This window comes from Lichenostomus cassidix, chromosome 4 (assembly GCF_008360975.1).
Source record: "Lichenostomus cassidix isolate B80296 chromosome 4, HeHo_3.0, whole genome shotgun sequence".
NCBI classification, from domain to species: domain Eukaryota; kingdom Metazoa; phylum Chordata; class Aves; order Passeriformes; family Meliphagidae; genus Lichenostomus; species Lichenostomus cassidix.
The window spans coordinates 30,779,424-30,793,362 of NC_139484.1; the positions used below are offsets into that span (position 1 = coordinate 30,779,424).

At 38.3% G+C, this 13,939-nt stretch overlaps 2 protein-coding genes across 5 annotated transcripts in view; one reads left to right on the plus strand and one right to left on the minus strand.

The window, feature by feature from the left end:
- Window positions 1–12,048, plus strand: part of RXFP1 (relaxin family peptide receptor 1) — a 51,243-nt gene extending 39,195 nt beyond the window's left edge. For 3 of the 4 annotated variants that reach the window (XM_085058593.1, XM_085058592.1, XM_085058590.1), the window contains 10 exons: window positions 413–487; window positions 763–834; window positions 1,776–1,847; window positions 2,618–2,689; window positions 3,857–3,928; window positions 5,870–5,941; window positions 6,172–6,401; window positions 6,961–7,371; window positions 7,901–8,119; window positions 10,171–12,048. In XM_085058593.1, the coding sequence (XP_084914719.1) occupies window positions 413–487; window positions 763–834; window positions 1,776–1,847; window positions 2,618–2,689; window positions 3,857–3,928; window positions 5,870–5,941; window positions 6,172–6,401; window positions 6,961–7,371; window positions 7,901–8,119; window positions 10,171–10,472 (1,597 nt within the window). In that variant the 3' untranslated portion in view covers window positions 10,473–12,048. The remainder of the gene's footprint in view (window positions 1–412; window positions 488–762; window positions 835–1,775; window positions 1,848–2,617; window positions 2,690–3,856; window positions 3,929–5,869; window positions 5,942–6,171; window positions 6,402–6,960; window positions 7,372–7,900; window positions 8,120–10,170) is intronic. The other variant, XM_085058591.1, reaches the window with a different exon arrangement.
- Window positions 12,049–12,303: 255 nt separating this feature from the next.
- Window positions 12,304–13,933, minus strand: C4H4orf46 (chromosome 4 C4orf46 homolog). Its single transcript, XM_085058597.1, has 2 exons — window positions 13,655–13,933; window positions 12,304–13,562 (listed from the first exon to the last, which is right to left on the minus strand). Exons 1-2 carry the CDS (start codon window positions 13,784–13,786, stop codon window positions 13,407–13,409), a joined length of 288 nt encoding a protein of 95 aa, XP_084914723.1. The 5' UTR covers window positions 13,787–13,933; the 3' UTR covers window positions 12,304–13,406.
- Between the last annotated feature and the right edge of the window lie 6 nt (window positions 13,934–13,939).

A 13,939-nucleotide genomic window follows, 5' to 3' on the forward strand; every position in this document is an offset into this window, starting at 1 on the left:
TCCCCAGGACCCTGTCTATAGTCTGCCACTACCCTCCCCAACCCAAAAGGTGAGGGACCCTCTTCCCGTGCATCCCAGTGGGAAACCTCCCTCCACATCCCACTTGCCCCATCACCCATAGAAGTTACATGTTCTGGCTGAGTAGTATATTCATATTGGCTTACTACGTTTCATTTTATAGCAGTGAATTGAACTGAACAACTTTCTTTTACCTGGAAATTAGCAAGTTAAGGATAAAATACTGCTAAACAGATCTCCACAGGGAAAATATGTAGAAGTTTAAGAAAATAATATTTCTTTCAAAACTATTCAAGTTTTTTTTTTTCAGAAGAACATAAGAGACATGAACATTTTCTATAATGTAACTGTGCAAATATGACCAGCTATATTATTCCACTTTTTCTTTTTTCAGAGAGATGATGAATAATTCTCTTGCTCGTTTGCCTGATAAACCTCTGTGCCAATATATGCCAAGATTAAACTGGCTGTAAGTCTACCTTATTTCACTAGAATAATATTATTTTGTTGTCTTTGTATGGCACTTTCACGCCACTTTTTCTACTGGGGCACCGGATCTTGCAGAGTTTTTACTGGGTCACTGCAGGGCTGATGACCTGAAATCATCAGTTAAGTGTGCAGAAGTATTACATATCCACTGTCTTCTGTGCAGTCAAGAAATTCTGGTAGTATTTTTCTTCAATTACCTTAGAATAAGTGCCTGAGTTTATTTTCAATGATTGATGGGGTTTTTCTATATCTCAGAGACCTTGAAGGCAACCATATCCATCATGTGAGAAATGCCACTTTCATCTCCTGCAGCACTCTAACTGTACTGTAAGTAATTGGATATGCTAGCTAGCCAGAGTGGGATGTGTTTCTGCTGAACAGTCAAGTGATTCATTGCAGCTAATATAAAAGTTTCCTGAGTATTATGGTTATTTATCTCTTGAGGATATTAAATTACAATGTTTGGTTTGAAGTGAGCACCACACAGAATAACCACTGTTCACATTTTCTAGCAAAGTTCATTGTTGAAATATGTAACTAAACTTCACTGAAGAGATTTTGGTTGATACTAAGGTTTCAAAATTTTCATTATAACCTTTTTCTTGGAGTCAAATATCTCGTAATGAAAACCAGCAAACATACAAAATACATAGCTTGTTGCTTAATTTGATTGCCTGGTGGGTTGGCTGGCTCATCAATTTTAGAATTTTCTCCAAAGTTTCTGCAGTGATGATTTAACCATCTTCAGAGAATCCCTTCTACTTTTTGGTAGAATAGCAGGCTTCATGGTACGTGTCACTTCAGATTTTTGACTCTTCTGCAGTACCCATAACCTTGGCTTTCTCATCATTTTTAAAATCCAGGTTGTTCATTTAAAGAGTAATCTCTGTTGCAGATCAAATAAGGGTGAATTAAAAGCTTCACAAACATGTGCTTGTGTCTGAGACGTGCTTAGGTCACAAGTTTTCCAGCCCACCTGATCTTCCTCCTGCCCTCAGTCAATTTACACCAACCTTCCATGGGTGTATGGGTGTATATGGGTGCTTATGTATACATATTTATGCAGAAGAACACACATGTATAGGCAACAAAAATTATTTACCAAATGCTAAAATGGCGAATTTCTAGAGTGCAATTAACTTCTTAACTGTATTGGGCAAATATTTGAAGATGCAGAGAACAGCAAACTTTTAAAGTGCATAAAAACTTCTCTCCAAAATCAAATAGATATCAAGAAGAAGCAACATAAGTTTGTTTTATTCTTTCAGGGTGATGAGGCGAAATAAAATCAGCTCTCTAAATGAAAACAGCTTTTCTTCTCTCCAGATGTTAGATGAATTGTGAGTAGATTTGTTCTCTTATTTGTACAAGTCACAAAGTTTTGTAATTGGTATTGAAAATATCATTAATCATAAATATTATTTCATACGAAATGCCCTAGAGATGGCATCCCTCTCTAGGGTGGTTTTTTAAATAAATAAATAGTATTTTATTAAATAAATACACTATTAATATTTTATTAAATAAATAAAATACATGTATCAATCATATTGGGACTTTTGCTGACTGGATCATTACGTTCCCTGAACAGAATAATATTAATTAATCTTGCATCACCACAGTCTAGGTGCTTGTGTGCCTTCAGTGTATTTTAGACCGATTTGACAGTTTTGGTTGGACTGAGACCTTTACTCTTCTCCTATTAGGATTTATGCACAGTGAAAGTAAGGTGAAAGGCAGAGATAAAAACTCAGATAAAGATGTGTTTTTTAGCCCATGTAAAATCATTCCCATCAGAAAACAATATGGCTAATTAATTTCCAAGCTTTTCCAACCCAAATTAATGGTATTTTACTTTCTTTTTGATGGAAATAAAATTGCAATAAATTATGTATCTAATGGTATTTCTGAACTAATGAAATAAAGAAAGACCTGATAGATCTAGTTTCCCACCTTGTTTTCTTACATAGTCCAAGTTTCTGATAACCTATAGAATAAATAATATCCTATTTGGCAAATAAGATAAAATAGTGTGTATTGAAATTGCACAACTATTCAGTAAAATAACTGAGTGTAGTAAGAACTTACTGTATCCTACCTGTTTCTGCAGAGATTTGGCTAGCAACAAGATTGAATCACTTCCTCCATACATATTTAAGGAACTAAAGGAGCTTTCACAACTGTAAGAATTCTTGGTTATTATTATCTATAACTGTATATTTCTCATTTGATAGGATGCTTTCAATCATCCGTGCCAGGAAAGAGAAGAGCACACTTGTTTGTATGCAATCATTTAAGTCCTGCTTAAAAAACATTTGTCCGAAAAGTAATTGTATAGTATTTTGTTCAGAATAATTCTTTTAAATATGTGCCTTTTCATATCCCAAAAGATAGCATGTTCACGTTCTACCTTTTTCTAGATCATGTTGGTACATAGAAAATGAGCTATGCTAGCTATATCATGAGAAATTAATAATTTGATGGAAATGTTTAACATATCAGGATTTAACTCTAAAAGTAGATCATAAACTCATAAGAGCATCATACAGATGCCTTGTTTGCAACTGCTTTTTTCCTGTAAAACAATTCTTAAGAAACATAAGGTATTATAAAACCAGTTTCTCTTTTCCCCACGACACACATGTAGGCAAATTCTCAAATGCTGCTTTTGGAAAGTCCCAATCTTTCTTGCCTAATCTGAAAGAGGCACTAGTCACAACATTGGAGACCTCTGGGGGAGAGAAGGTAGTACTCAAATTTAAGAATAACTTATTTTGGGGATTTTCCAGCATCATTGGGATCCAAAACATACGCTGGGGCAACCAAGTGTGTACAGCTGCATTTATTGCGTTTGTGCATTTGAATTACAATAAAGAAAAGTTCTATGGAGAAGTAAAAAGGGCTGTACCTAGAAACACTCTTGCCCAGAGTGACAGCATATAATGCTATTGTCTATTTTTGCATTTTGTCTCTGTCTCTTGAACTCACACCAAAATCAATTGTAATTTATTTCGAAATGCATGCAGGTTCTTTTACTTGAAAGACAAGTCTGGAGAGTTTAATAACTAAATATTTCTGCTGTCAAAGCCCTTAAGCATCAGGGTGGGAGGGGCAGTTGTGTGTCTGTGTGTGTGTACATGGCAATAGCATGCCTGTGAAGCATCTGACACCTTTCCACTAGCTTAGGAAGTTAAATAACACTAAATGATTGTTACCATTTGCAGTTGTAACTACCAAGTGTATAAGTCCCTCTACAGGACAAGAAAAGCAAATGGGTTATGCAGGTTGACTTTGTTTGTAGAACAAGCTGTAAGGAATGGGGCCAAAGTTACTTTTGCTGTGTTTACAGGAACCTTTCTTACAACCCCATCAAGAAAATACAAATAGACCAGTTTGACTTCCTAACTAAACTCAAATCCCTGTAAGTATTGAGTTTTTCTATTTTAGCTATATTTTCTTTGTGAATATGCACAACTCCCAGAGAAGGACATGATCCAGAATGTGTTTTGTAAGAAATTGACCCTAATGAGTTTAGGGAGAGTTTTTGCAGGTGCACTGGTGCAGCAGCTCTAACTTGAATTCTGCCAGCAGAGCTCCTCCTGAAACTGTGAGATAGTGTAGCAACAATCTTGCAAATCTGAAATTATCCTGCAGTAGATTTAAGTACACCTTCACCATCTGAAGTAACCAGCTTGGTGTAAAGCACAGCATTGGTTCTTGTCAGACATCACTTCAAAATCATAGAATAGCTTGCTTTGGAAGTGGCCTTTAAAAGTCGTCTAGTTCAACTCCACTGCAATGGGCAGGGACATCTTCAACTAGGTCAGGTTGCTCAGAGCTCTGTCCAACCTGACCTGGAATTTTTCCGGGAATAGGGTATCTACCACCTGTCTGGATCTCCTCTTCTGGTGTTTCACCACCTCATCATAAAAAAATTCTTCCTAATATCTGGTCTAAATCAACCATTTTTTAGTTTAAAACCATTCCCCCTTGTTTTATCACAACAGCCCTTACTAAAAATGGCTGTGGAGATCAAACCAGACGTTTCCTTGGACAGGAGTGCAGTAGGAGCTTATGATTTGACCTGTGAACTGTAGCCAGCAGTACACGTATCTCTGCTGGTCAGGTCAGCTTCCTCACAGTGATTGGAAACCCCTGGCCAAATTCAACTAAATTTGGTAAATGGCTAATGAACTGAAAATACTAAATCTGTATAAGTGTCATGAAAATAAGCAGCTGAGCACAGAAAATAAAAACCAATTACCTCCCTAACAGTCAAACTGCAGCATTATTTTATCCATTTATCTATTATTTAATACCAAAGAACTCATACAACACAGTGACCATGGCCTTCCACGTTTTTTAGTAAAGAGAGCTCTATTTTGGCAGCTTGTAGAACACCCGTTCCCTCTTCATCTGTTTGAAATAGTAAAAACAGTTGGGGAAAGCACTCCCTTAGATTCACTGCAGCACTTAAATAAAACTAGCACAGTTCCATGTTGGGCCTTTTCATGTCTGCCAGCAAAACTGCCCATCAACCCACATCAATTAACCAGTAGGAATGTACTTCTCTCCTTTTTTGCCTAAATGTGTTCAGAACTCACATGAATATTACATTCAAAGCATTGAACAATGAATCCAAATAAGGCTTCCCACAAGGAGAACAAAAGACCTCTGACCAGTGAATGGGATAGACTGGAAGAATATAGAAACCAAAGTTCTAAAAGAACATCTTACAGAGTTAAACTGTATTGATCTAGCACTGCTGGGGAACCAGTATTGCTGCTTTCAATACACACATAGATATATATAAAAAAATTTGAAATGGGAGATCCCACTTGTGTGTCACAAGAAAGCCAGCATTTTCTCTTACATGCTGTGTTCTGTGTCCCAGCTTCCTGCTGCTCGTGATGTAATGAGGACTGAGTTCCTCAGTTGGTTCATTTGTCTAGTAAAGCACTCCCTGGGATAAAAGACAGAAGAAATGTGTAAAAATATTACTATTAGAACAAGTTATTATTTCCCCAGAGATGATGAAAGAACATCAGTAGAACAGTACTTTGAAAGGGCAATGTATTAATCAGAGAATCATGAATTCCCATGACTGAGAGCAGCACTAGAAGAGTTTTCTTCATGAATCTGGAAGAATAATGAGTTTGCTAGAATTAAATACAATTAATTTTGTTCCACTTTAGATTTTATGCAGACTTTCTGGTCAAGTTTCAAAGGGCTGACAGATTAGATGCAATTAAAATTTTTCTCTAGTTTCCTATAGTCATAAAATCACAACTAAATGTTGATAAAATTTGGGTGTTTTACTACTGAGTTTCCACGGCCTTTTACTGAGAATATATTTTTACAGCAGCTTGGAGGGCATTGAGATCACAAACATCCAGAGGAGAATGTTCAGACCCCTGAGAAACCTTTCCCACATGTAAGTAGATTATTCTAAGTTGCTTTTTTTGGTCTGAATTATACAGTTATGGAGTACTGAATAATTGGAAACAAATTGTATGAAAAATTAGCACATGAGCAGTTGTCTAATTTTAACTATTTTCGATTAATTTTTCTTCTTTCAGAATATGTTTTCTAAGTATATACTAGACAGTTTTGATATTCTGACAACCAACCTAGAATGATCTCTTATCTGTTTCTCACAACCAGATATTTTAAGAAATTCCAGTACTGTGGGTATGCTCCTCATGTACGCAGCTGTAAACCCAACACTGATGGGATTTCGTCCCTCGAGAATCTTCTAGCTAGCATCATACAGAGAGTGTTTGTCTGGGTTGTATCTGCCATCACCTGCTTTGGAAACATTTTTGTTATCTGCATGAGGCCTTATATCAGATCAGAGAATAAGCTGCATGCCATCTCCATAATGTCTCTCTGCTGTGAGTACTCCATGCCTAGAAGAATATCTTTTTAGTATGTTAGTGGCATGTGTGATATTTGTTATTATAATATAGTGATGTATAAAATGATTGCAACATTTCTAAATACTGCATATCAGTGATTTTGAAACCTTGTTTTTTTTCCATAGAAACAATCTGAATACTATGCAAAATTTTTAGCAAAATACCCAAGAAGCCTTCAGAAGACCTAATTAAAAAGGGTTGCAAAAATATTTCTGTAAATACAGCCGCATCTTTTTCTATTTGCAAACCAATTTTACCAGAGCTTTAAAAAATGGAAACAAGTATGAAACATGGACTGTCCGCCCAAATGAAAATTTAAAAAAATAATAATATAAAACTAGTTATATTGCCTTAACAGTAATTCATAATTGCATTCCAGATGAAATATTGATTGTATATCTGTGTACTAGCTAACTTTTAAGTATGTACTCACATATATATTTGTGTGTGTGTGTGTGTCTGTTTTCCAATATACATATACAGAGAGAATGGGAATCAGATGTGTAAATAATGATGTTAAGCACTGTGCCCACAGGTGCTGACTGTCTGATGGGAATATATTTATTTGTGATTGGAGCTTTTGATCTTAAATATCGTGGAGAATACAACAAGCACGCTCAGTTGTGGATGGACAGTATTCACTGTCAATTGGTTGGATCGCTGGCTATTCTGTCTACAGAGGTGTCAGTCTTACTGTTGACTTATCTGACTTTGGAAAAATACATCTGCATAGTTTATCCTTTTAGGTGTTTGAAGCCCAGAAAATGCAGGACAATTTCCATTTTGGTTCTTATCTGGATAATCGGGTTTGCTGTTGCTTTTATCCCACTGAGCAATAAGGAATTTTTCAGGAACTACTATGGCACCAATGGAGTCTGTTTTCCTCTTCACTCAGAACAATCAGAAAGTTCAGGAAGTCAGATTTATTCTGTTGTGATTTTCTTAGGTAAGTTGCATTTCTTCTTTATATATTATTAGAGCTGCAAATTAACCTAGTTTTCAAACAAGTAAGATAGCTGGGATGTTCTCACCTCCTTGGATTTAGATGCTCCAGCAAGCATTTAAAGACTATTTCCAATATGAATATTTTACTGTATTAGATGTGTACTTACTTATCTTAGAATGCAAGAAGGGCTGAGAAAGTAGAAAGAAATTATTGACCATTATATTTCTGAATTAATAGACACTGTTAGGGAAGTAGAGCAACAGTAAGACCAGAGAAGAATTATGTAGTTTGAATAAGATGGTAGTCATTTCCAGTTATCAGTGAGCAAAATAAATACCTGAGCAGAGGCAAAAATTCAATCTTCAGCTGAGCACAGACCCACATTTTCTGGCCACTTAATTCCATGGGACTAGCAGATGAAATGGGACTATTTAGATTAAATATTCTTCTTTATTATCCAGACTGCAAATAGATGATATAGAATTGCAATGATGCTTTTAAATTTTAATTAATTTTAACTTTTAAACAGGTGTAAACTTGGCAGCTTTTATCATCATTGTGTTTTCCTATGGGAGTATGTTCTACAGTGTTCACCAAACAGCTATTATGGCTACTGAAATTCGGAATCACATTAAAAAAGAGATGATCCTTGCTAAACGTTTTTTCTTCATTGTATTTACTGATGCACTGTGTTGGATACCTATTTTTATTTTGAAACTCCTTTCTTTACTTCGAGTAGAAATACCAGGTATGTCCTTTCTTTTGTGAGGCTGTTTCAACAATGCCTGCGTGAAGTGTTTCTTCTACTTCAGCAGAAAAATAATTTAATGGAATGAACTATATTGCTATGATTAACTTCATGTTCTATATCTATATATATACACATACAATATATAGAAATATATAGTTTCATTATTTAATTGAGCTACATTACTATCTATAATCATCAAAGATTAGCCACTTTTGAGTTAGATAAAAACTCAAAAATTCAAATCATTCAAGTCTGTCTGCATATAATATCTATAAACTGTAAAAATATGTTTGAAAATCAAGGCTGAGTTGCATTGGCTTTTCTCATCTTAGGACTTTTGCTGGTTCTGTTGCCTAAATATCTTGGGACAATATAGTGGTTTTTATCTTGATTTAATAATGTGACTTATTTTGAAATAACTTTATTTTACGAGCTGGTACTTATAGTTCAAATCATCAAATTACATAAAGCTCTGCTTATCTTCTTCATGCTGTGAATATATTCCCATGCAAAAAATAGTGTAACCTGAAATATTAAAATTGCACCTTATTTTTTCCTTCTCTTTGCAATCCCAGACATGCCAGAAAAAAATCCTCTTCTTGTGGGGCTTGTAAACCCTGTTAGAAAGGACATATGAGCATAAACAGAACAGTCAGCAACAGCAGATTCAGGCTCAATGTACAGATGTATGTCATAATAATGCAGTGGCAAGAAAATCTTTTAGCTCAGAGGATTTTGCCTTGTGTGCTGATCAGGAGGGTTGAGAGTAGAGCTTTTCAAAGTTTGGACTTGCATTTCAAATGTATGGAAGTTACATTGATTATGTCAAATATTCAGTTATTTTAAATCCTCTAAAATGCTTCTGCGTGAAGTTATCAAACTTCCTTAGATATTTGAAAGAAAATACTGTGAATAGTAGAAGCAGGTATATTATAAGTCAAGAAACCTTGAAGAAATCTTTCTGAATCATAGGGTGATCTTGGTTCAGCAAATGAATGTTCTGTGTTAGATAAACCAGATTAAACTGTAATTACTCATTTCATGAAATTAAGACATGACAGCTAGCTGTCCGACTTTACACAAGTTTTAAAGCCCCTTTGATACCATTTGTTTTACTTTGGTGATACAGTGTCACAGGTTGAGAATAAAGAACCTTGTTTCCAAAACTGTAGCCAATGTGATGGGTGTCAACAGGAATGTGTTGATACCGCAACAAAGTTGTAAAACTGGAGAGGGGAGTGGTGGGGTGTCAAGGAAAGAGAGTCAATTACGCTTTTTGTGCCTCTTGGAACAGTTCTGCAATAGTTTTACAAGTCAAACAATACAACAGAGGGCACCCACTTTAATCCTCTCCCTTCTCCACTTGCCCCTTGGGTAACTCAACTCCCAAACAATAAGGATGAGAAGGGGATGTTGTAAAAATGCACAAACTCAGACACAGGCAGACAGTGTGAACACAAAACCCCTTACTATCAGGAAAAGAAGGAAATAAGAAGGATGTATACAATGCTCTTTTTCAGGGGGAGGAATGAAGAAGTCCTGGTGCAGAAGAGAGAAAACCAGGCTCTGAGGAGATACAGGGGCTGGAGGATATTGTTCCACTGGAGGGCAGAACATCAGGGGCATCGTTAGGACTGCATGTCATCAGTCATGGGAAGAGGATGGGGAAGAGAGATCACAGCAAGAGACAGGAGCAAAACAGAAACAAAAAGTTTTGGTGCAAGAAAAAGGCTCAGCCAGAACAAGAATTCTGCCAGGGCAAACAGGAAACTGTAGCTAAGGAAAGAGGAATAGAGTTACTGGGAGAATAATAAATGCCAGATTTTGCAGGGAGTCCTGGAAACAGAGAGGGGTAAGAGGGTAGTGCAAGTGTAACAGTGAGAAGGAAAAGAAAAGCACCTGTTGTGCCAGGAGCTCAGCTTAACAGCATATGAACCACCCCATCTCACCAGGAAGCTGTGCTGTGTTGGCATCAAGTGCTTACGTTAATCAAAGAGTGCAAACACTGGAATGCAAATTACAGCTGACTTTCTTTTTCCTTTCCTAAGGTACCATAACTTCTTGGGTGGTGATTTTTATACTGCCAATAAATAGTGCTTTGAATCCTCTTCTCTACACTTTGACCACACGACCTTTCAAAGAAATGATTCATCAGGTTTGGTACAACTACAGACAAAGAAGATCCAAAAGAGGTAAAGGCAGCCAGAAACCATACGGTCCATCATTCATTTGGGTAGAGATGTGGCCAATGCATGAAATCTCACCAAAGGTTTCGAAGCCTGTGCTTTGTACAGACTCTTCTGATGCTTCAGTGACTACACAGTCAACAAGACTAAATTCATACACGTAGTTACATTTTGAATCCTCGAGGTGACATCGGCACTGTTAGCTTCACATCCGTGGGCTTACTGCTTTACAGCAACAAAGAGAATGAGGGAAATGTAACACCAGGGCTCACGGGAACCACTGCGGGAAGAAGAGGGAGCCATGTGTCTGTTTGCAGGTAGAACTGGCACTTTACCATCTCACAGCAGTACCTGGCATTTTGACAATTCATCCTAGATGAAAATGAGAAATCAGTTGTTTGGGGCTTTTTTCTTCCAGAAGCCAAGAGTGGGGAAAAAAAAAAAGAATTGTCATTTAAAACATCTCACCCTGAAGGCGGGTTGCTCCAAAATCATCTATTTATGGGGAAGCGTGTGTGCATGTGTGTGTGTGTGTTTTCTTTTTTCTTTTTTTGTATTTAATTTCCCATTTCAACAGCTGGGTTTTTTTCCATTATTGAATTGGTTTCCTCACTAAGAAATGTATTTTCTCCTCAAAGTTTCTGACTGGCTCTATTTAGGTTGCATCAGCCCTTAAAAATCTTTAAGAAGCAATAGCTGTAAGAAAAATATTTAAATTTCATAATTAGACCAGGTAACTATATTTGTCAAAGCCAAGAAGTGAAAATTGTGTACCTTCCATAAATTTACCAATTGTTTGACTCATTACATAAAAAGCAATGCTGAAATTGTAATAATAGCTATAATACTGTTGCCAGGCTGGACAAGGCCTTGAGCAACCTAGTCTACTGGGAGGTGTCCCTGGCCATGGCAGGGAGAGGCTGGGACTAGATGATCTTTAAGATTCTAATTCAGGCAGAACCAGAACTGTGGCAAAGAAAAAAAAATTAAAAGGAAAGGTTTGGGGTTTTTTTTCCAAGTGAGCGTTCCCCAGCTTTAATTGGTGGAAGTTTCCCCCTTCAGAAGAGAATCTTATTCTGGAAAGACTGGACTGAATATCCCAGCATCTTGCTGCTGCTCTTTTCCTCACTTTTTTTAATGGGCTACCAAAAGTAGCTCACCACAGCTTGCAGACTTCAACAAATTCCAGTCTTAAGATGTTTCTCTATGTGGAAGGGAGACAGTCAAATAGAAAATTATCAATCTTAATAGGTGTCATGACATCTACATTTTAATCACGTTGTACATCTGACTGGATGCATTATAGTTTACGTAATTCAAAGGCCACAGCCATTCAGCACTTTTTGGAGCATTATTTTACTTCCTAGAATTACAATTACAACTACATATTCTTACTGAAGAGAATCTTTTTTATTATGAATTATTACAACTTCCCTTCTTCTTTCAGTATCGTATTCAGTCTGATGGCCTAGAAGCCCCAAAAGGTAAAAAAAAAGCTTTCTTTTGCATTGATTTAAACAATTTAAAATTAAGTTAAAAGATACTTCCAACGTTTGCACTTAACTTATTAACAGTATAAGAAGTAGAATTTTGAAAAAGTGTGACTCACACTTCAACTGTTTACAGAACTTTGGATTATCTTGAAACTGAAGATTGTTAAGTATCTTGTTTCCACTACTGTATGTTCCACTGAAATAAAATATTGTCTGCTGAACAAAACGACTTCTTTTTCAAGCTGTTTAGCAACATTTTGGGTGGTGGGGGTTAAAAACAGCTATGTGAAATCCTGCCACGTGGATTGTCTTTAACTAGGGCAATTAAAACTCATAGAACTTCCTTACTCTGAGGGGCCAAGCCCTCACAAGGACTGTAATTCCCTTTGATGAGATATGCAAGAATCCCTGTCCTTGCCATTACTTGTTTTTCACTACACTTGATTATGGTTATATTCGATGTCACCTTTGTTTCTATCAGTAACACAATAATAGACAATACTTCAGAATTTTTGTAACATCTTTATTGTTTCGATAAGCAAACTACAGCTGGTCTTTCTAAAAGTCCTAAAAGAAAAAGTAAGGTGTGCTAATAAATCAAGGCAGAATCATGTTCTCCTGCAGCCTGCCATTGCATTTCAGCATCACTTTTTTTCACAGTGCCTGGTAGAGGTACAGGAGTGTCAGCACAGCTATTATTACAGATCAGATGTCTTTCAGACCAAAAAGTTCTATTAACAGTAAGGTCTAGACTAACAAACTAGTCACTGCTTAAGGCAAAGATAAAACATAGGTCCAAATACTGAAAAAGCCACTGAAGTGCTTCCCCAGTGATGGGAGAATACATGTCACAGATGCTTTTCTAACGAATGGAAGCTTTTACTTATAGTTCAAAACAATCCATCCTATCAGTAAACAATGCTGTTAAACTTCTACCCTGCAGAGATATATGGTCCATCATAAGGCACTTTATTACAAGAAAAAGTACTGTAAAATTGTCCGCAGTAATAAAACATCTTGCAAAACATCTGCAGCTTTATAGACATACATTGCAATACTGGTAAAAATAGTAAGGTTTGGGATATAGGATTTTTCTAGAGCTCATAAATAAGCCAAAACTTGCCACATTATCCCATATTCAACATGAAGAAAAAGTGTGCATAACAAAAAATTGAAGTTAGTTCAAGTTTCTCTGGTGTTGGCAGGATTTCTGCTGGTGACAACTCTTAAAAAGGAGGGCTGACAAGTCTTCATCATAGGACACACACCACTTCCCTACCAGTAATGAGTTCAGAACGTAGCGCACATACTAACTCTGTATCTACCACGTTAGCACAAAAGAAAAAAAAAAAAGGAAAACAAAAAAAGGAGAGCATGAGATCGCTTGAGCTTCAACGAAGAGTCTAAAAGTCAAAACTGATTCCCTAAACAAAGTTTTCTGATTCGGTAGACTTACATAAAACATCCACACGTGAGCCCCCAAGCATTTGTGAAAGAACTCTGGGGGAACACAGAACTCCACGGGAGCTCCCCTTGTCACAAGCGGTGGTGGAAAGAACCCCGCCGCCGCCCGGCCCGGGCGGGCTCGGCGGGGCAGGGCCATTGTCAGCCGCTGGGCTTCAGCGACTCGTAGCCCTCCCTCAGCAGGTCCCGCCACGTCCTGAGGAACCGCGCGTTCTCCGAGCACTTGGTGGCCAGCTCGTCCACCTGGGCCGACACGGCCGTCGTCGCCTCCAGGATCTTCGCCAGCGAGAAGGCGGCCTGGAGGGACGGCAGAGAGGTAGGGGGTCACCGGCGCCCGGCCCCGTCCCCGAGGGGTCTCGGAGCCCGCCCGAGGGCAGCGCCGCACTCACGTCGCCGATCTGCATCTCCACCTCCTCCAGCAGCTCCCGCGTGTCGCCGCCGGGCAGCTCCGACCGCTCGCTCCCGCCGCGGGCCCTCCGGGGCTCGGCGCCGGGCGATCCCTCGGGCAGCGCCTCGGCCATGTCCCGCTCGGCTCTCCCGCGCTGGGCGCGCCTCCGTCCGAGCACCGCCCACGGCACTCCCAGTGCCAGTGCCCGTGCCGCTCCCGCCCAGCGCCGCCCGGAGCGGGCGGGTAGGCAGCGGCCGGTCACCGCCCCCCAGGGCGGCTCTGGGAG